The sequence below is a fragment of the Carassius carassius genome, chromosome 49, assembly GCF_963082965.1.
Source record: "Carassius carassius chromosome 49, fCarCar2.1, whole genome shotgun sequence".
Taxonomy (NCBI): domain Eukaryota; kingdom Metazoa; phylum Chordata; class Actinopteri; order Cypriniformes; family Cyprinidae; genus Carassius; species Carassius carassius.
This window is the reverse complement of record NC_081803.1, coordinates 5,248,643-5,271,771: the sequence shown is the minus strand read 5'-3', so window position 1 is coordinate 5,271,771 and position 23,129 is coordinate 5,248,643. Positions and strand designations below refer to the sequence as shown.

The 23,129-nt window shown below is 37.0% G+C and overlaps 2 protein-coding genes across 2 annotated transcripts; one reads left to right on the top strand and one right to left on the bottom strand.

Annotated features, from left to right (window-relative positions):
• The first annotated feature begins 5,530 nt into the window (after positions 1–5,530).
• LOC132132671 (RING finger protein 208-like) lies at positions 5,531–16,826 on the top strand. Its single transcript, XM_059545137.1, has 2 exons — positions 5,531–6,195; positions 14,693–16,826. Exon 2 carries the CDS (start codon positions 15,704–15,706, stop codon positions 16,475–16,477), a length of 774 nt encoding a protein of 257 aa, XP_059401120.1. The 5' UTR covers positions 5,531–6,195; positions 14,693–15,703; the 3' UTR covers positions 16,478–16,826.
• Positions 16,827–17,344: 518 nt separating this feature from the next.
• Positions 17,345–21,589, bottom strand: si:dkey-106l3.7 (uncharacterized). Its single transcript, XM_059544681.1, has 6 exons — positions 20,865–21,589; positions 19,043–19,204; positions 18,687–18,846; positions 18,513–18,583; positions 17,958–18,058; positions 17,345–17,835 (listed from the first exon to the last, which is right to left on the bottom strand). The coding sequence occupies exons 1-6, from the start codon at positions 21,474–21,476 to the stop codon at positions 17,763–17,765; spliced, it is 1,179 nt and encodes a 392-aa protein (XP_059400664.1). The 5' UTR covers positions 21,477–21,589; the 3' UTR covers positions 17,345–17,762.
• Between the last annotated feature and the right edge of the window lie 1,540 nt (positions 21,590–23,129).

Here is a 23,129-nt window from a genome sequence, read left to right as displayed (position 1 = left end):
ATCCAGCAGTTAAGAGCTAACATCATGCTAACTATATGGACTCATTGTGTAGCCTGGTACAGCACTAACACATGTGTGAAATGTTTTCAGACTTTTCTAGAATTGTTCAGACGCTACAATCAAAAAACCTTGATCATAGAAATTTTACTTTGAAAGGAAAAAAACAGTTTTTTTAGCTAAATTGTGATTACCTCTCATGCCATGTGTCTCTCTTCTTTGGAGGATGAGTAAAATGGATGGCTTTTTAAAATTATGTTGGCACATGACCAATTTCTTCAATGGTTTTCCAGAAACAAGGGGTGGAACTACTTCCCCCCTGGCACAAATCACCCCACTCTCCCCTAGTAACATTAAAAAAAAAATAGTAATTTAAAAAAAAAGACGTTCCAGACTAAAAATGTTCCAGAAAAAAGTTCCATAAACAATGTTTTTGTGTTAACATTTTAAAATAATTATCAAAGAGCAGATAACTTTGAACAAATGTTCTAATAACGTTACCGGAAGAATGTTTGTTCATAACTTTGAGAGAAATGCCAGAACATTTGAGAACATTCCCTGATAGCTGGGTTGTGACTACTTTCTCATATTACTTTTTACTTATATTTTGGACCTACATGTCCAAAACATGCTAAGGAACAAACAACCCCTACACACATTTACAAATCTCTCCTGTGTCCACTTTAGGACCTCAGTCTGCACTTTAGTTTCTTCTTGTGTTTCTCAGGAGGAACAGTGTGCTTCTTGTTTTAGTCAGAGCGTGTCTAAGCTTAAACAGACATGCTTTTAGTTAGACCCCAGATTAGTCCCCACTGAATAAGATAAGATACACATACAGCCCATGTGAAGCAGATATAGACTTGGTTACCACAGTTCAACAACCTATTAGCAAGACTCAAAGTTTATCTTATCAGTTTGGTAATTGAGTGATTTAGGTAGGTCACATTAGCAAAAAAAAAGTTTATTCATGCCACATACATTGTAATGGGAAATTCTTTCTGTGATAAGAAAAAAAGTATTTTGAAGAGAGTTCCATGTTTAGTGAAGGAAAAAAAGTAGAAATATGCTAGCTACATGCTAAAACATGCTAACAATGCACTAAAGCATGCTAGTAACTCATGAAAACCATATAGAAATACATATGCCTCATTATTGGCTGTTTCTATGGGTTGCTGTATGTATGTAAGCCGTACAAACAACAAGAAGATGAAGGCATTAGCTAACACAACATCAAAAAGTCACCATAGTTTGTAAACCTGTAATATCGAATCCAACAGATTCTCACATGCAGGTTATCATTACTCTTCAGTGTCTCATGATCCTTCAGAAATCATTCTAATATGCTGATTTGCTGCTCAGTTATTATTAATTATTACTGATACTGATGTTATTAGTGATTCTTATTTTCAATGTCGAAAACTTTGTTGTGGAAACCATTTTTTTCCCACAAGAATTTGGTATTCTTTCTTGAATAGACAGTGAAAAGAAAAACATTTATTTGAAATAGAAGTCTTTTGTAACATTATACATGTCTTTACTGTCGCTTTTGAACAAATAAATGCTTCCTTGCTAAATAAACATGAAATTCTTTAAGAAAATCGTTTGAATGGCCATGTATCATGGTTTCCGCAAAAATATTAAGCAACAAAAACAGTTTTCAACAGTCATAGTAATAAATGTTTCTTAAGGAGCAAATCAGTATATTAGAATGATTTCTGAAGGATCATGAGACTCTGAAGACTGGAGTAATGATGCTGAAAATTCAGCTTTACATCACAGGAATAAATTACACTTTATTATATGTTAAAATAGAAAACCTATGAACATTTATGCGATACAGACGTATTTTACAACCCCAAACTTTTAATGTTCGTAGGGCCTATATAATGTTCGTAGGGCCTATATATATATATTTATGCATAATATGCATTTTCTCTGTCATGGCCCATTGTGTGGACAGAAATCTTTCCTTATCAGAAACAACAAGCTAAATGTAAGTAATCTGATTGTAAAAGATTACAAAGGTTACTCTTGAAAAACTGTGCCTTATGATATCCTCAACAAAAAGTTCCTTACAGTCGCCGACTGGTTTTCATTTGATGGCAGTAGAATAGAAAATGTTTTTGACTTTCATTTTAAACCTAAGACCAAAACTGATAGTTCATAATAATTTCCTTGTTTATTTTTTCCCTTGTAATCATGTTAAATATTTCTTAGCTGCTACAGTATCTAATTTAAAACATGCCTGACTGTTTTTGCTGTACATTTGACAATGTTTACCACAAGTTCTACCTACTAGAGTAACTACCTCTTGAAAACAATTATAATCCCAGATTAAAATCATGTGCGCAAACCCTTTCAAAGACAAGAGTGCAGGAGGAAGGTTAATATTTAATTAATTCTATTGATATGTCTGAAACCAAAGTCCAGGACCATTGGTTTCCTTCAACAACTCAAGACACAATGAGTGATTTATTAGTGAGATTCGGGTGTGAATTTCACAGAAAAAGATAAAGGAAGCATTTATATGGTAGATGTTTTTCATATTTTAGAAAAAATAAAATGGTAGATTTCACTAAATCTGAACATGTGGTTACAACTTTGAATTTATATATGTACATTTAAATATATATATATATGTATAGATATTGTTCTAAATAAACGGTGTAAATAAGAATATAAAGTTTTAAGTTTGAAAATACAAATGTAAATTTGAATACATAGTTATAACTATGAATATATAAAGTATATGCATGTGAATACAGAGATATTTAGATAGGTCTCCTGGGGTACCGTAATGTCAGCAGCAGTCCATCCAGTTCCCGTACATTGCAGGGTGGATCGAATGGGTGAATTTGGAGGCCAAGGAATTAACAGAAATTCACTATCATGTTCCTCAAACCACTCCATGACAGGTTTGGCAGTGTGGCATGGTGCATTATCTGCTGGTAGTGACCATCACCAGCAGGGAACAGTTTCTGAGAATGGGTGCACTTGGTTTACAACGATGTTCAGATACCTGACAGCTGTCAGGGATTGGGATAATGGGGCCTAAAGTGTCCCAAAAAAAAACATCCCCCACAGCATAACAGGCCTGTGTCTGCCTAGTAGTGCATGCAGTTTGGTAATCAGCGTATTCTGGCTCGGCTGTCAACGTGATGCACCAGGAATCATGATTTGTTTGATCAGGCCACTTTCTTCCAGGCATCCATAGTCCAATCTCAATGATATTGGGCCCATTTAATGTGTTGTTGGTGATGACATGCTGTTTGCATGTGGACCTGACTGTGTGGTTGCCTACGCAGGCCCATACCCAGAAGGCTGTAATGTACTGTGTGCTGTGACACATTGCCCTGGTCACCACTGATGCAACTTCCGATGATGTGTCACAATGTGGCCCTGCAGTCAGCGTGAACAATGCATGACAGTCTCTGCTCTCCTCTTGAATTAATCAGCTGTGGACGACACATAGCTGGACGATGGTTTGCCGTTTGGCCATCTGTGCACCACTTTTGATACATACTCACAGCGGTATGTGAACAACCCACGACATTTCAGAGATTTCAGAGATTGAAGTTCCATGGTGCCGTGCCATCCCAATTTGTCCTTTATCAAGCTCTGATAAATCGGCTGCATTTCCCATTCTGACACCAAACACTCTACTGACCGAAAGCCGGTCGCCCGGTGGTACTGTATACGTATATACAGTATATATTGCTCTGTGAACTGCACCTGCGACACCAGTTGGTTGCCAGGCACTCTGATCGCTCTAGTCTAGGGGTGGTCATAATGTAATGGCTAATAGATGTACAAAACTGGTGTGAGAAATGTATTTAATTAAAATACAAGTAATTTGTCATTTGAAAACACAAAAATACAAACAATCATTTGAAGTACAAGAGACATGACAATAGTTAGATACAGACATAAGATAAAGAGAAGTGCTTTCCTCTCATTAAACAACTTATAAACAACATATTCTTTAACCACAACACTAGACAATACATCCAATATACTGATCCATATTTCTTATAATTTCTTATGTTCACTTAAGGCGCAACCGACTTGGTTTACTTGAATACCATAAAGCATGTCTAGACTTTATTTTTTCATGTTTCTGTATCGCTCCTTTTTCATTTCTTATCAGTGTGTCAAAAATTAGGCAGTTATGCTGAAACTAGAAAAAAAAACACGTTGCATCTGGCGCCACTTTTCGCCAGGTGTATGATAGGGCCCATATACTTTAAAACTGCATTTTGAAAGGTTACCACATCAGTGACAGACATTTTCTTCTGGAGTCCAATTCCTTGGAATGATCTAATCAATCAGTTGTTAAAATCAGTCAAGAATAGGTAATAGCCTGGAACACGATGTAAACAACAACTATGAGGGTGTTAGCAGCCTTTTCAAGTAATCAGATTAATAGTGTTAAATCAATTTTCCTGACAAATGAAAACTAGCATTTGTAATTATTCTAGCTGCATCCTGTTAATGATGCTAGTTGTATGGTAAATAAAGATGACTACAAATCTCATGTATAAATATCACAAATATTATTCTTATACACTTCCTGCATATGAAATAAGTTGTGAAGGGTGTGTGTAAAGCTGAATGGCCTCTAGAAGCACTGGACTGCATGACTATGTGACGGGCTGCAGGTGGAGCAAGATTAGCTTGAGCTGCTACACACACAGCTGCCAGACACAGCTTGTATCAGAGGATGTTTTTATTCGATGAAACCATACACGTGTCCTTAAACTACACACTTCAGCGTGTAACTCATCAGATATGAATGAAACCTCAATACTTGTGGCTTTTTAGCATTTTCAAGTTTCTCCTTGTTGACACTAAAATATAGACTTAAGTCAAATCTAGAGACCACAATGTCATGGAGACTTCAGGTTGACACTGTTTTGATCCAGAACAACCTAGCAATCGTTTTAGACATACATATGGCATATTAAATACAAATTCTTTTGCATAAACACACAATTTCCCTCTCAGTGCTGTGGATTACGTGTAGGACAGCACAAGGACATGTGTAAAGCTAAAACTGATGAAAATCTCAGTCTGTTATATAACACAATCCCTACGTCCCAGCATGCCCCATGCTATTCCTGCTCCACACAGATAAATAATGCACTACCGTAGACTTTCAATCGTCTTTGGAAATCTTACACCTGTTTTTGCACACCATTTTTAAAAGGTAATTGTCATCTTTTCAACATTATAATTTGTATTGTTTGTTTTTGTATTGCATCTCTCATCGTCACCTAGTTGTTTACAATGTTTCCACCGTGGGCTCAAAACGTGAGAATGATCCAGAAAGAATACAATGACAAACCACACAAAATGTGCGCACTTGCATGTGTGCACTGTTTGAGACAGAGAGTCAGAGTAAAACAAAGAGATGGATGGAGACTGAGAGAAAGAGAGCATGCAAAGGGAGGGGTGATGAGTTGGGGGCTCTGATTGGCTGGATTTTATTCCTGGTGAAAACGTGATCCAGCCTGCAGAGGCACTGCAGCAGAGAGAGAGAGAGAGAGAGAGAGAGAGAGAGAGAGACTGTGAGAAGGAAGAGTTGAGATACAGAAACAGAGGTAGAACATGCATTTGTGAGTCAGAGAGTGTGTGTGCGGGTGTGTATGAGTGTTTGCTCTCAGACAGAGAGAAAGCAAGAGAGAAAGCGAGAGAGAGAGAGAGAGAGAGAGAAACAGAAAAAGACAAATGGCCTCATTGAAAGATATTGCAGAGAAATAGCATACAAGTGAGAATTCCAGTAAGAAGAGGAAGGACAGAGTGTGTGAAGCGGATGCAGAGATCCAAGAATCCTCCTACACAACTGACTGGGTGAATGAATGAATGAATGAATGAGTGATTGAACAACCAGAACCAACACTGGACCTAAAGAAGACAAGAAGAACGCCACTTGGTGACATCCTCCATCTTCTCTTCCTCCACCGTTCCATCCATCCTTCTTGGAGACAGGCAGGGAAGTCTTTCCTCCATCCTCTCACATGCAACAGGAGCATCTGCTGAGACAGCAGCAGAATCACAGGAACTTTGTGTCCCCATGTGAGAAAGACTTAAATTAATCCCACATCTGACCACTGCATTGTCCATGAGGATTGTAACCACACCACTCATCCAAATCCAGAGACTCGCCACTAAATACAAACTAGAGACAACTAAATACAGGTAAGGATGACTAAAAGGATGGATTTAGGGGTTTTTTTTAGGGTCATTATGCTTGTATGAGTTTACTTTGCATGTGCATCTCATCTCAAATGTATATTAAATGTTAATGCAAAATGAGAATGCTTTTCCTTAATATAATTTCCTTAAAAATTTTCTTTACCCAATCTGACAATAAAATCAGTAACTATATAAATGTATTAAATAAATCTAGTCAATTTAATATAAGTATATAATCTATTAATAATGATAGGAATATATTAGCAGTAATTCATTATTATCAGTAATTCAAGGTTTATATATAAAGATTGCTGTCTGTTATATATATATATATATTGTGTGTGTGTGTGTGAAATAACTGAAATACTTTTATTTTTAGATAATTTATATATATATATATATATATATATTTAATCGAAAATATATATTATTATATTTTTAATAATTATTTCGTTTTATTGTTTTGTAATATTTATATATAAAAATATTTTAATAAAATAAGTGGTATTTAATTTATAATAATAATCATATATAATATACATTTATTAGCATGTGGGTCATATTTCTGCATTTCTGGGTCCCACATCCTCACGCGGGGCTTGGACTTCTGTTCTTGTGTGGCTGTGCTGACCATGTTGTGGATTTGGTCAGGTTGCAATTCATGATTGCATGTGCACACAAACAAAAATTCCATCAATGACTTCCAAGTGGGCATCTGATCACATGGACTACTACACACCGACACACATACTCACCCACATGCATGGTCAGAGAAGACCGAGAAGGACCTGTGCTTGAGACCGTGTGTTTGTGTTGCATGCACAGGCGCTGCAGTCAGTGTGTTGCGTATGCTCCTCTGGTTGCATAACCGCAGCTGCTGGCGCACCCCTCCCACGACACTGCACTAAAAACTGCTAACACAGATGCACACACTCCCAGAATACTAATAAGTGTCGAAAACCTGAACCAAACACCCAGGAGTCCCTGTTTGCTTCCTGAACTGTAGATTCAGCCTCCTGTCACAGTGAAGATTCCTCAATCAATACTGTCTGTCAATATCTCAAAGGAGGAAAGCAAATGAATCTGTTTCTGTGCACCTGAGGTCATGCCAACATCAGCCCAAAATAATGACTTTGTACTGGTAAATGTTACCTGTTATTGGTGTCACCTGACTGGGGTGAATGGATCCTTCAAAACCCTCTTAAAATCAAATACTAGAAGATTCTTGTTTGATATCAGGATTGATACATCAGAATTATGATAGAAAGTTTATTGTCAATCCTTTAAGAACTGGTGTTCCTATTTTACAACACATTCCTCAGAATTCCAGTGTTTCAGCAGAATATTATTTTTTAGGACTAGGCAAATTCTGATAGAAATTCCATTGGCACTCCATTAGGATTTGGATGGAAGCTGAAATTGCTATGGTGGTATTCCTATTAAAAACTGAAATTTCTGTTTTCAAATGTATTTCTCAAGAAACTGTTTCAGACTATCCAGTCCTATATTACATTTTCCTATTTTCATCCCATTAAGATCGCTTCTAAACTATAATAGAAATCCTAGCATTCCTCTAGAATAGAAAATAGCATTAAAAACAGGAATTATTCCTTTACCATGTTTTGACAAGGGCTTTTTGGGGGTCATTGATTATTTTGCATAGCTGTGTAGATAAATCCATGTTGTGGTGTTAAAATAAGTTTAATTCAATGATTAGCCAATGTTTTGTGATAATTAAGATTCACTTAATAGCTTGTTTATGCTAGTGCTAACCTTTCAAAGCTAACTGTTTGTGTGTTGGTTTCTCTCGATTGGCCAGTTTCTAACATAGTTAATAATGATCTTTGTGACATGTCCTGTGAAAAGGTGATCTGTGTCAACAGAGGCTAAGGGAACAAACCGTCTCTCTCGTGAATGAACTGTGGGTAAAATGGCTGACATCTGCTCTGAATGACAGCCACTGAATTATTAAACACTGCCTTCTTCTTGCTAACACTAACATGACAGCAGCTCGACACACACACACACACACACACACACACACACACACACACACACACACACACACACACACACACACACACACACACACACACACAACAGCCATTTCTAACAGCCAGGATGTAAACCCTCTGACAAAACCTCATACTTATCACACAGTGCAAGACAATGATATCCATCCATATTTTCATCTTCCAGAACCATCTGTTGATTGAATATATCACATTGTTGGATTTGTTTCACCTGCATTTTATGTTTGTTCGAGTTTGATGATAATGAGACAGCAAATTACTAATTAGCGCTTTTAAAAAACAGATTCAGAGAAAATCATGATGTTAATGTTTTTAATATCATAATATGTTTGTGCCTTACAGTCAAATTGAGCAGATTACAGCTGGGTGATGATATTGTTTACATTTTGCAACAATATAAGAAATAGTTATATATTGCTATATTTGCAATAGTTTGCTTTATGTGAGTATACTGTATGTATGTGGATAATATTTAATGTATAAATAAACAAAAAAAATTATAAAAAGTTTTAAATATTTCATTATTTAAAAGCATTTTAAAATCTGCAAATACTGCGTTTTTCTATAAAATAGTGTTTTATTAAAACACTTCAGTTGTAGCAATAGATCTTTTCTTCTGTGTTATAATGCACACATGATTATATAGAAAAATGTAGGGTGGAGACATGTATCTATCTATCTGTCAGCTGTTGAACAAATACATCTCCATGTTGCATTTGTTTCACCTGCATTTTATATTTGTTCTGCATTTTACAATTGTACAATTTACATTTTATGTATGTGGATAATATTTCATGTATAAAGAAACATTTTAAAAAGTATCAACATTTTGAAAAACATTTCAAAATCTTTTAAAAATATATTTTTCTAAAAATGTTTAGTTTTTTGTGTGAAAAATATACATGTATAAATGGGTTTGCATTCTAGATGGTATCGAGAGAATGAGATCCGCTGTGGCTGCATGTGTGAGACTGGCTGCAGCTGTAAGGGCAGGGCTCAGGACAGGCTTTGTGAGACAGAGGTGAACAGCTGATAGCATCACTGACTCTAGCTGACTGTCTCACTGCATCCAGAGAGAGAGACAGAGACAGGCAGTGGGGAGAGATGTGCTTGTGGAATGTGTTGGGTGGTACCTGTGTGTATTTTTGTTGTGTGTGTGTGTGTGTGTGTGGGAGTGAGTGGGATATGAGGACAGGAATGTTCTAGATATTTTGATGACTGTGCGTCTGTTTGCTTTCTGTTTTATATCACATTCTGAACACACAAGAGATCAAGACAAAACAAGGGACACTAATTAGAAGTACAAAACTCGGATTTGAAAAAGAAGAATGTCCATAAAAGCGAGGAGTCTGGTTTTCCTTTGCTAAAGTAAGGAAACTTTGCTTCCTTTGATCCTGTCAACAAACATTGATTTTCTAAAATATGGATATTTTTCTTACAAAACGCATTGATTCGCTACAGAAGGCCTTTGTTCACCCCCCTAAATTACCCTGTATACAAGGCTTACTTATTTATATGTATCTTGACAATGTGATAAGGTTCTGAATGAACTCAAGAATGTTGTTGACTCAATGCATTCAGTGACTAAGCCTATCAATGTGCTTTCTTTTCAACACATATACCTGTATTTATTGACTTTAGAAGAAGAAAGATATGGAGTAATATCATGAACATTACTGAGTAATATTAACTCCACAATAATAATATGTGGAATAGCAATGAGATTTCACTCATCTACAGTGTGACACCGCAGGAATACAAATTAAGTGATAAACACAAAGTCACAGAATATGTTTATGTGTAAATATCATTTGATATAATGATATGTATCAAAAATAGTGTAATCATATTATATCAAAACTCTGCTTTGGCACAGCCACATTACTTTTAGTTTGAAGCTATTGTGTTACGTTTTTCAATTCCTCAATTTTCAAACAAAAAATGTAACTCTCTACATACATATATACTCAGTATTTCCCCCCATTCAGTTCTCCTCTTAAAGAAATAGATCACCTGAAAAGGACAGTTTTCTGAAAATTTACTCACCCTGTAGATGAGTTTGGTTCTTCTTGGGATAGATTTCTTGGGGTAAATTTCTCCAAATTTATTCTGATAAATCTGATGATCTTGGATGGCCTGAGGATGAGTTTATTTCCAGCAAATTGTAATTTTTGGATCATAGAGATCATAGAGACTGTTGGTTTACCAGCCCAGTTAATTTCAGTAATCTCATCCACTCTGCCTCTCTTCATCATGTTTTGTGCTGGCAGGGTCTAACACACTCATGATTTCATTAAGTGCAACAGTGGCGTGCAGAGCAGCAGACTGTTGGCCTGCTTTAATCTGTTGTCTTCTGTGTATCTCTCTTATGAGACTCTTACATAACAAAGGAGCTTGTCCTATCAAATATGAAATCATGTGTGCGATGAGAAGCAGAACCGTGCTTTACTCCTGATAAACAAACAAACAAATTAATAGCAATTAATCGATTCACTGGGCTAAAGTACATACTGTAAATACTGAAGAGCTCTAGACTAACGTTGCTGGGATCCTGATCGTCCAGTTGGGATTTATTTTGAGATAATGGCTGCTATTTATATATGGTTAAAGATCTCTAAGCAGTAATGTCTGAAGTCACCTCACTGTTTCCAACACCCATGCACCAGCTGACTATGCTGATGTCAGAAAGCTTATTTGCATCTTTGTGTGTGTTTGAACCAGTAAGAGCGCATGGATATTTTTGGCTCTGCCTCACAGCTCTGTGGTGCCTTGGCAACTCGAATGATTGTGACTGATTGATGACAGTTACTGGCTGATCGGTGCTTCTGTGACCTCCAGAAAATGGAGTTCAGAGCCACATCCTGTGTTCACATCCTAATTAAATCATTTTAAAGAACTAAACCAATGAGCGAGATGAGAAATAGAATATACAGCGGTCATGATGACTAGCTATTAGGTCTGATTGGTCACAACAACATCAAGGAGTTGGTTCAAAACAAGCGTGTTTTTGTGCGCTCGCCGTTGCATGTTCCAGAGTGTGGGTGTGAGTGAGTGGAGGTCCACGGCTGTCGGTAGAGAAGAGCGTGAATCTTCAGAAATGGATGGATGGGGGAGGAGGAAAGAAGGACACAGATAGTGGAGTGATGCCATAAATAGACAATCTAGCTTACAGTGCATTCACATCATGTGTGAATTACTATGACCGTGCTTAATTCCTCTAGTAAATTCAATCAATTACTTATTTCTTGAATGCTGAAATACACGATTCAGGTGTGTAGTGTAAATATATACACTGATATACAGTATCTGCAATGCCAGCATTGTCCTTTGACCTGTAATGTACTCATAACCGTGAAAATAATTTACTAGTGTATAGTATAATTTTACTACTTAATTATTTGTGTAGGCTACTTGTAGGCTACTCAGCTTTCAACATAGAACTGTGATTTTTTTTCAGTGTGTAAAATCTGACCGCTTCCTATCTCCTGTGGCATTATGGGATAGAAATGTGTTGATTGGTTGGTTGCACACTTCAGAATCTCAGCAGAAAATACACATATTTGCACACAAGGCATGATTGCAATTCTGAGAGATTTCTCAAAATATATTTTTTTATGTTGCTAATCCAAAAGTCACGTGTTTGAAATTAACGAACATGGGTAAGTAAATAATGACAACATTTTGTATTCATAAAAAACAAAATCTTAATCTCACTTATAACAACAACATTGATCCAAATGTGACATTATATTTGATGACAGAAAAATACATAATATTAATTAATCTGTTATCTTGCACAAAATTTGAGAACAAGCAGCAAGCAGCAAACTGGTTTCCAGCAGGTTCCTGTTCTGCAGAACATAAAACATAAAAAACAATTTATAATACAAGTTCAAAAACACTTATACAAAACATTAGCACAGGCTAAACAAATACAAACAACTAAAAACAATACAAACAGAAATAGGACAATAAATAAACGATCAGTGAGTACAAGTGTAACTGTTTAGAAGAAACATTGGTATTTTTCTTATGTGATGTGGATTATCATTCCAAATTTTGGTATATGTATAAAAAAAGGATTTCTGACCATAGTTGTTTTTATATGGAGGAACTGGTATAAGTGCCTGTGAAACTGACCTTGTGAGGCGTACTGGTCTCATATTGTTTAACAGATGAAGTGCAGCATGTGTTGGTGAAGTGACATTTTGAATTTGAAAATAAAATGTATTAGCGTGACTATTTATATAGTGCTGAAAAGTCAGAGCGTTTGAACGTGTAAGTGCAATGCAATGATGGGACCATTTTGGAAGATTACAGTGGATCTTAAGAGCTCAATTATATAATCGTGCTATTGGTTCAGTAATTTCCTTAGTGGTAAGAGACCAGACTGGAAGACAATAAGACATTGTTGAAAACACAATTGCATGTAGATAAGTTTCAGAAACAAAAAAAAGAAAGATATGATCTAATCTTGTTATACACAATGTTTCTGATTCAGTTTTTTTGTTAAATTAGAAATATGATCCCACATGGATTCGACATTGCTGGGAGTATTGCTATAGGTCTATAATTTGAAACAAGAGTAGGATCATCAGATTAAAAAAGTGGAGTAATTTGTGCTCTTTTCCAATCAGTAGGAAAAAAAAGGAGAAGGAAGAAGCTGCCAAATTGGTTGCCAATTCATTAACAGATGATACAAAATAATCATTAAAAGCACTTGCAATTATTTCCGAACCTGAGATAAGAGTACCCTGTAGGGTAATTTGACTATTGACATTCTTTTTCTTTTCATGTGATGACTTTAAGGGTCTGCCGTAACGTCTTTGGGTTAGTAGCGGATAGAGTAATCTGTTGTTGGAAATAGACCGCCTTAGCCCTATGCAGTTCAGCAGTACATTTATTTCTAATTTGTATGAAGTTATTTCAGATTATAATATGGTAAGAAAGAAATGGTTCTTTAAAAAACCTTTGACTGAATGGCTCTTTGTGGAACCAAAAATGGTTCTTCTATAGCATCGCAGTGAAGAACCCTTTGAAACACCTTTATTTTTTATTGTAATACGGTTAAGTTCACAAACAGGTTTACTCTTTATGTGTTGGTCACTATCATTGGTTTTTATAAAATCTCACAGCAGGCTTTCATTAATTTCTGAGTTTCCAATGTGCAATTACAAGTCCAAAGACTGTTTTTTACAAATCAAAATCTTGTAATTATGGTAACTCCAACATGACAGTAATGTACCATTCCTCTTCGACTCTGCATGCAAGCGAGCAGAGCACTGTGATGCGACAAAGCTAGATGCTCCTGTGATAATCATTTAAGTGCTGTCACGCACTTGCAGTGTAAGCAGCTTTGTTAATTATAATGGAAGCATTCTATTTTATTGCATAAGATCACAAGCACTGCGTTGAGTAAAAGGACACATGTTCTCTCTCTACTTTTTCTGCTGCATGTAGGTCAGCTTCCTCTCTCTGCTTATCTCTCCTTCCCTCTCATTTTTCTCTCTCTAGTACATTCTCCTTCATCACATCTCACACAGCATGCAGAGAACTATTACAGATATGTCAGTGTGCTCACCACTGTTAATAAAGCACACAAACTTTCATACACCATTCCTAACCACAACAGGTTTTTTTTTCTTTTTTCTCAGATGGTTCAGTCTGTAAACTGTCACACAATTTCATATGGTCATCTAACCAAAAATGGAACTTCTTACTTAAATGGAACTTGTCCTAGATGCTGACTAGTCAATATACTGTAGCATACGCAAATGAAAACTTAATTAGTGTCTTTTATATTATGCTAAAATACTTAAAAAAACAAAAAAAAAAACAATGACATACTAAATCTTTTACCAACAGAGTTTCTCTTCATAATCTTTGTTAAGCCACACCCACTTTTTACCTTTCAATCAATTTATGCTAAACAAAATCAAGTTATGTCCTATATATTTTCTTATTGAATACACGGTTTCACTTTATGAAATATGTCACATTATGGAAGTAAAATGGGTTGCAAACAGTAATTCACTACTGACTTCATAAGCACTGGCAGCCATTTTAGAGTTGTGGACTTCTGCTGTGTTGTGTTGTAATGCATGTATAGGTTCATAGCAGAAGGACAGATTGTACTGTGGTCAGGTCCTCAGCCTCTTCTTCCACAGTGCCCATGCCCCACAGGGCCGCAGATGGCAGCTGGCAGATAGAGCAAGAGAGTTTTTTCAGACTGGAAAAGATGCTGCAGGGTTCCAGGTTTCTGCTGTGAATCGACATGTTGCGCAGATCACAGTCTCAGCTCTAAAATTTTCTTCATCAGAATTTCCCCACTGCTGTGTTTTTAGCTCTAGATGACAGGACACTTTTTAGACACTGTTCCCAAGAGTGCAGACAAATGGCCTGAAAAAGGCTGAGCTGTGTCCTTGCATTAGCATCACCTGAACTGTTTTATTCTTTTTTTCCTTCAGGAACAGAAACGACACTACCTATGAGTTTGCATATCTGTGCCACTTTGGGAAAAGTGCTGGAAGCAAGTAAGGTCTTGCGAGACTCCTGAGACACTCTTGGACCTGTCACGACACCAAAGAGTGGATGCACAATCTGTCAAGCTCAACTGCCAAACCTTTAAGGAATTCTGTTCTTTTAAGGACTGGGAGAACATTTTCCAGATCTTTCCAATGCCACGTGAGCACCTCCCCGAAAATCTTATCAGAACAAAGGCCAGGGAGGTGTAAGCATAGCCAATCACGAGGAGAAGCAAGAACAGGGCAAGGTCATACCACAACGGGGACCTGAAACAGGAAGAAGGTTGTGACACTGAGATGGATGTAGTTTCTGTTATATTGGTTGCATCAGTTCCTTTCTGAAACTCACTAAGCAAACTATGAGACAGTCTACGGACATTTGGCTAAAAGTATTTCTTAGTAAGATCCTAAGATTCTCTTCAAGGTACTCTGTATTTAGGTCATTATTGTATTTATGTCCTAATAAATGTGCTGTAACAGTGCAAACACTGAAACAATTGCCAACATATCTTCTAATATTGAGTGTGACACACTTTGTAGTGTTCAGCCATTCATTTTTAAATAAGTGTTCTGTTACATGAAATTAACTACTCTCAGTTGTGCAATATCAGTAAACAGGGTGTAAGTGGTTGCCTCAAGACTTTGTAAACCACTAGAACCACAAACTGCAAGTTCTCGTTACCTCCGAAGCAAGACACAGTTCTCTATTGTCCGTCAAGGCTTTTTTTATACCTTGCACTGGCTGGAAGTCTTTTCCCATCTGTACCACATAAAGACTCAGGGTGACGCAGCCTGTGACCAACGAGGAACTTTGAGACAGCAATGGACAAACCCATCCGTCCTCATGTCCCCTGCAATGGCTGAGTGTCCTCCCCCAGTGCACTGAAGACATACTCTGCAGGACCATACTCTACACCCAGTTCCTCTAGCCAAGAACACCAAGCCTAAGAGTGAATGTCCTGCCTGCGGCGCCAACCTGTGACAATCCCCATGGACACTGTCAAGATCATCCAGTCGGAAAAGTGTCCGGTCCCAGTGACCCAGCCTCGCTATGCCCCACCTCCCCGTGTGGCCTGGGATGGAGGAGGCGAGGGGGAGGTGATCATCAACCAGGCATGTGGCGACCTACACATGGAGGTCAATGGCAACACCATGTTCCCACCCAGACCCTTAGTGTCTCCTCCTGCCCCCATCCTCCGCCGTGAAGCAAGTAATCTTGCCCAGCGCAAGGCCAGCACATCTGACATCTGCTACCATCAGTTCCACTACAAGATGGACAACGTCATCGTCAACCAGTACGTGCTCCGCTCTTCCTCCACCTCTTCCTCCTCATCCTCCACCTCCTCAGGCCCGGTGATGCCGTGCGAACCGCTGGACTGCCCCACATGTGGACACACCTACAACTTTGCCGGCAAGCGCCCACGCATCCTGTCCTGTTTGCACTCAGTATGTGAGGAGTGCCTACAGATCTTGTATGAGTCCTGTCCCAAGTACAAGTTCATCTCCTGCCCCACTTGCCGCCGCGAGACTGTACTCTTTACCGACTATGGGCTAGCCGCGCTGGCCATCAACACCAGCATCCTCAGCCGGCTGCCGCCCGATCCGGCAGGGACCGTGCAGTGGGCCAGTGACGGTGACCGCAGCTGCTATCAGACGGTGCGACAGTACTGTGAGTCGGCTTGCACTTGCCACATAGCCAACCCTCTTTCCTCCTGTGGCATTATGTAGAACGGATAGGACGGATGACCGGCACAACTCATCCCAAAATCTATTCCACCATCTGAAAACCTTAAGTAACAGACATTCATCTCCTCCGAAGGGTCACTGATGTATCTGTATATTTAATATTACAGGATGCTATGTGAACTTGAAGTGAAAAGAACACTTCTGTGCAAAGACAGAGATATGAAATATCAGAGTAAATGTATTTTTAATGTATGAACTGATTTCCCTATAGCCCTCGATCTCTTGTTTGGATGTGTTCGTCATTGACATCTCTTTACATGCGAATGCCAAGGGAAGTCTATTTCTCCCATCCTGGGTATAATAAAGACCAATAAAGAATTTAAAAATCAAACTGTTTGTTTGGTCTAAACTTAAACTTAATGTTAGGTGCTGTAAGTGGCCAGGCCATTTTGCTAACATCCTCTAGACTCAGTCATTGATTTAGGCCACGCCCATTCCTACACCCTCTTTAGACATACCAGTCCAAATATAAGTAAAAATAAATATAAATATGAAGGATCATAATATATATATATATATATATATATATATATATATGTATATACTTTTTGTAAATGTATTGTTGACCTGATGGATATTTATTTGACATTACAGATACTTACATATATTCAACAAGACAGAGCTGAATGTACACAATTTACCCTGTTCAAAAGTTTACATCTTCATGGTTCATCAAGCATCAATTACTGTTTGTAGCCTTATCTGATAGTTGTGAATAAATTTATATCCTACATACTATAGAAAAAGTCAGTTATTATTTTGCACTGTGGTGTACAGTATATTAAAATCTCTCTCTCTCTTTTAAAAAAGAAAAACATCAGATACTCCTACGGGAATGTCAACTTGTATGAGTTTGTAATCTTGCAAGTGAAGTGGTGTATTGTATATTTTATTACCGGTATATTAAACAATTGTTATAAAATCACCCTAGTATTACAAATTAACTAATTCTAGCAGCAAAGGTTTACAGACTGAGATCATGATAAATGAGAAAATAACTATAATAAAATGAATGGATCTAGCGATGAAAACTAAACATTGGCAGCATTTTGCATTGCAATTTTATAAACAATAGTATTTACATAAACAAAGTGGACTCACAGTTCCAAACAACAAGTATCCATTAAGTACATGAAGACTATTAGTACTACCCAGTACTTAATTTAAGTGCAGTCTTAAATACTTGAATAAAACAAGCTATATATATAAAAGTGCCATAATCCTCAGGTAAATGGGAGATGTGAATCACCATCACTGGGCATCAATGTTAGAGACGTGTAGTCATACTTCTACTCCTACTGAAAAAGCTTGGCATTCTTGTTTTCTTCTTAGGCTGAAAGCTTTTAATAAAGGTACATTTATTAAGATACACTTGTTTAATAAATGAACATTAATAAATGTTAAAATGATACATAATCATTAAAATAGTAATTATTTAAAATGTTGGCGTTGGCAAACTTACCTTTTGCTTTCTCTGTCAGACTGTTGTGTCTCCTTTCTTCTAAATGATGCAAATTTCAGCTTTTGGATCTTACTCAGCTTTTTTTGCTCATTTTCTGGTAACTGGTTGAACATACAGAGGCACAGTCATATTATAACTCATGCTAATTAGACTAACATTACTCTTAAAGGGATAGTTCATACAAAAATGAAATTCAGTCATTTACTCAACCTTATGTTTTTTACGGAACTCAAAAGAAAACGTCTAGTAGAATGTTGAAAAGTGGATGAGGACCAGGGGCTCCAAAAAGTGCTATAAAAGCATCATAAAAGTACATGAACTTATGACTTTATAAGTCTTCTGATGCTATGAAATAGCTTTTAGTGAGAAACAGGCTGTAACAAAATTCACTAAAAATCTCATCAGCTGTAGTTAAAATGCACTTTCATTGTATGAAAAGCAGCTTGGACAGTCTGTTATAATAATTAACTCAACAGAATAAAAAAAACACGCATATTTCGAAAAATGTCAGGGTGAGTAAATGATGAATTTTTGGCCCACTCATTATTTACTTACAGAATCTTTACCATCAGGTTCCTCAACTAAGACATCTACAATAGGTTTGTCTCGAACAAACATTGTTCTCCCTGTAGGGTAGACATCTATTTTTAACAGACATCCACCAAACCAATGTTTCATTTTTAGCAAAATTTTGAACTTGCGCTGAGTTCATCTGTCAAAAAGACTCACTGTGACGGCCGACGGCTGCCTGAGTGTCAGATACTGATCTGTGACGAAATCCCATGGGTTCTTTTAGGTGAGTTGATTCACTGGGTGGATCTTCATGACCCAGAATCTGTAAACTTTGGCTGGCTGGATAGCTTATTACCTCCTCATGAAAGCTTCCAAGCTGGAAACATTTAATTAGTGAATTTATGTGCTGGAAATATGAGGTTTCAGTTTACAGGAAACAATAAGACGTCATTTTGACACATGACACCCTCTTTTGGCAAACTGACATAAACTTGGCAGCAAAACAGAACTGGAAAGTCTTGATTATAAGACCTAAAAAAGCAAGCTTTGTGTGAAATATCAGTGTCTCTTACCTCTTTTTCAGCATGCTGACTCTTCAGGATCTCCACTTCTTTCTGCAGGCTGTAGTTTTGCTGCTGTAGCGTTGCAATGTTCTCCATCATCCTGCACACCTGTTCCAGGTACAGCAACCCTGGAGACAGCTTGTCCAGCCTGCAATGATCACTGTCCACAAGCTGATGAGACAGAGAGATCAAGACCTGTATTCATTAAGATTACCAGTAAAGCTTTTGTTATCTAATTTGATGGGGTATAAAAAAGCTGATAAATTTGTACTGTATAAAATGCAAAACCTGTTCTAGAATCAGAATTCTCTGTTCTTAGTAGGCCTACTAAATACCCGTTTCATTTATGTATGACTGACAAATATGCATTACAATAAGTTCATTAGTTTATGTTAAAACTGTGTAATCTAAATTGGTAGACATTTTATAAGCATTTCAAATACATCAATCTTAAATTTAAGCGTAAGTTTAAACATAAAATCTAATTGACAACAAGCCCCTTAAGTCTTCTCTATTTCAAAAATTCTAACAACTAGACTATAAACATGACATTTATCACCCAGTTTCTTTCAAAATTATAGAAAAAATGTCATTTGTTATTTCTTTGAAGGAAATTATTGTTTTTTTTTTCAGTCCTATAAAGTTTTCTTTCCCCATGTTCCCACTGATAGCGTTGAGACATGTTCGGCACAGATCTATCATCTGTGGCATTCATTCTCAGCACCCACACAGTGCTGTCAGCCTCCTGGCACCATTCCAGTCATTCCTCTCTCACCTGAACCGGCCGGATCACAGTCTTAGGGCGAGTGTTCAGCATCCCATGACACAGGCCCAGACCTGAGTCCTTTAAAAGGATGTCTAGACTGTGCATGTGCATTGTGTGTCTTCAAGAGAATGTTTGGCATGTTTCAGTGGGGTTAGATATGTAAAGAGTAACCTGCTCATTATGTACCTGACCTGGTCATAAAAGGTTATGCAGCTTAACTGCTTGTCATTTCTTAACCATGAAGATTCACATGATGCAGGTCAAAGTGCATTCAGCTGTGCCTTTGACCATGGCCATGTCATCTATTGTTACTAGTTAAATTGCTATGCAATTTTTTTTTTATAATTATGTAATAAAATAAAATCATATTACCATAGATTATGATAAATAATTCATGAATTTTAATTTTAAACCGAAGTTAAAGAAATTTACCAAAGCAACCATTATATTTAAAGCTTTTTTGAATCTTGTTTGTCATTTATTTTTCACAAGACAAAAAAAAATTAGAGTGGGTGATGAATACAGAAAGTCAGCTATGCATATGACAAAAATGTGCGCAAATAAGTCATTTTGGCATGCGAGGAGCACGAGGAGCGCCTGATGTCAAGTGTGTGACATGATGAATGAGCACTATATATATATGTCATGTAAGTGCATCTGAAACAATGCACAATGAGGTAACAAAGCACGTGTTCACAGACGGAAGAGCATGATTACATTAATCATAAAAGAGAATTATTTTATGGAATATAAAGAGGTCATCTGACCCTGGGATAACCTAGTGTTCCCTAGTATAACAAAGCAGTTTGTATGAAACGTAAATGCAAGCAATAAAAAAATAAAATAAAAATAGATAAAATATTTGCAAATGTGTAAAATTGATATATATGTTATTAGGAAAAACAAAAGAAACAACAACAAAACAACTGAAATAAATAGAATAAGCAAAGTAACAGAGAAAAACAGACCAAACAAATCATACAAATAAAACTAATTCAACTAAACCCTTTATACATCTCAAGCAATAAGGTCTTTAGCCTAGATCTGAATGTGTATAAAGCTCACCTCCAGCTGGATGTCTACTGGTTGGCCATGTTGGTCTGACTTTAGGCATTTTCTGTACAGCTCCGCTTTCTTGGAATCTGGAGGTTGTGAATGAGTTCTCCTTGGAAGTGCAAGCCGATGACGTGGCCTGGAGCAGTTTGAGTGAAAGCTGGATGGAAATGAGGCAGTGTTAGAGCGATACCGTGGCCCACCAGTCCCCCTTTCAATCTGCTGCAGGGGTCCTCTCCATGAGCCTGAATCTGTCCGTCTCAAGACTTGCTCCACCTCCAGATGTGTCGTTTTTAGAGCCACAGAGCTGAGATCAACACTTGAGGATGAGCTCATAGAAGGAGACGGGGATGAAGGTCGAACCTCATCCTCTGTAGAGCCAAAAACTGGCTGTGATTCTTCAGATGTCAAAACACTACACTGGTGAGAATGACAAGGACTAGTTGTACTAACCGTCTCAAATCCGGAGTCCTCAGATTTTGATTTTACATTGGATAGTGGGACAGAGTCCCCAGAAAGGGAATCTAATCCATCCACACCAGGTCCAGGCTGTAAGTATAAATCCTGGTGGCCTTCGGTCACCCAAATCTCCAGAAGATTCCCAAAATTCCTATATAGGTTCATTGATAACAAATTTCTCTCGTCAGGTATACTCTGTTTCTTTCAGTAGTCAATCAGAGGACATGAAACTCTTCTCAGAACCTTGCCTTTCTCACAACTGACTAGAAACTTGCAGGTCGATTTGTCACATTGAACTAAAAGCACCTTTCTAGAGCCGCCCACATTCCGACTCCCATGTTTCTCAATCACCCTCTAACAACTGCTCCACTTCCGGTGCCGTTCCTAAAATCCTGAGCTCATGTTTTGCTTGCTGGATCTGTCAAGACTTGTTGTGAGGGTGATGAAACTTTCGCAAAGCCCTTAAACAAAGTAACAGAAACTGCTGGTATGTTTCCTGAAAAGGTGGAAATAAGGTCTTTAATTCATTGAAAAGATAAAAGTTTATCCAACACGGCTGTATAACCACCAGCCCTGTGTTGTCTAATATGGTAAAATCGACCACCCCAATGTTTTTAATTATTGATTTTCCTCTGCTGCACTTTATTACACATCACACCGCTTTGTTTTTTGTTAGTATGGTCTTCCTTAGCACTCTCAATCATGTCAAAATGACTGAGATAGTCAATCAGATTAAAGAAAGCATGAAGTTTTAATTGTAAATGAGAGCAAGTATAAAAACATTTATTTTTTACGATAGAAATTTTAAACAACAAATAGTATTATGCAGTAATGAAAACTTCATTTTTTTTAAATAAAATTTTGCCATTTTGGGGTCAAAAATATCAATCTTTTAAGTGATTCATTAAGAAATGGTTACACACTTGATCCAGCATAATATGAAGGACCTTTTCAAATCCCTATGCATACATGCATGATAGAAATGAAAAGTGATCCATTTGTAACAACTTAATGTAAGTGTTGTTTACTTGGCAACCGTCAATACTGGTTGACTACAGAACCAACTCAAGCTTGAGGAAATGTTACTTCAGAGTCATTTTTCACATATATAAGGCACAATTTAAACCTGAAACTAGGACCATGGAGTGTTATTCAGTTCACAGCTACGCAGCATCTGCTAGTATGAGCCGTGCAGAGAAAAAGACATTCCTGTGCACTGATAACATTGCATTTCTCTCTGTGCAGCAAAAATTAATATATGCAACATCAGAGAACAAAATGCAAACCACAAATTAAACTGTTAATTAATAATAATAATACACACAAAGTAAACACCCAGGAAGATACCGTTTTTATATTTAGTTTAGTGTGACTCAATTTATGGTATTATGACTATAAAATCTGTGTTATTAAGTTTATTATATTATTGCATTATGATATTATTTATTGCACATAATTGAATTTTACATATAAGTACACTTAAGTTTTCACATGTTAATGTGTCCAGAAGACACTGGTTACAGCAGGGTCAATGCATTTCTTGTGTATGGTCCTCCATCATGACATTCAGAAATAAATTAAATAAACAGTTGTTAACAAAAAGAAATTTTTTTTTTAATAAAGTTTAAGCGTAGTCTAGACCTTTAATAATCCTTTACAAAATATGTTGAATCTGACTGGAGTTTCTCCTCCGGATTTGGAATATTTATTTACAGGTAAGTCGTATAAGGAGTCAGATCGGTGGTAGAAACTAGATGTAATTTGAAATTATAAAACATGTTAAAAACATCTATTACAAAGTATAAGGTAGCCTACATC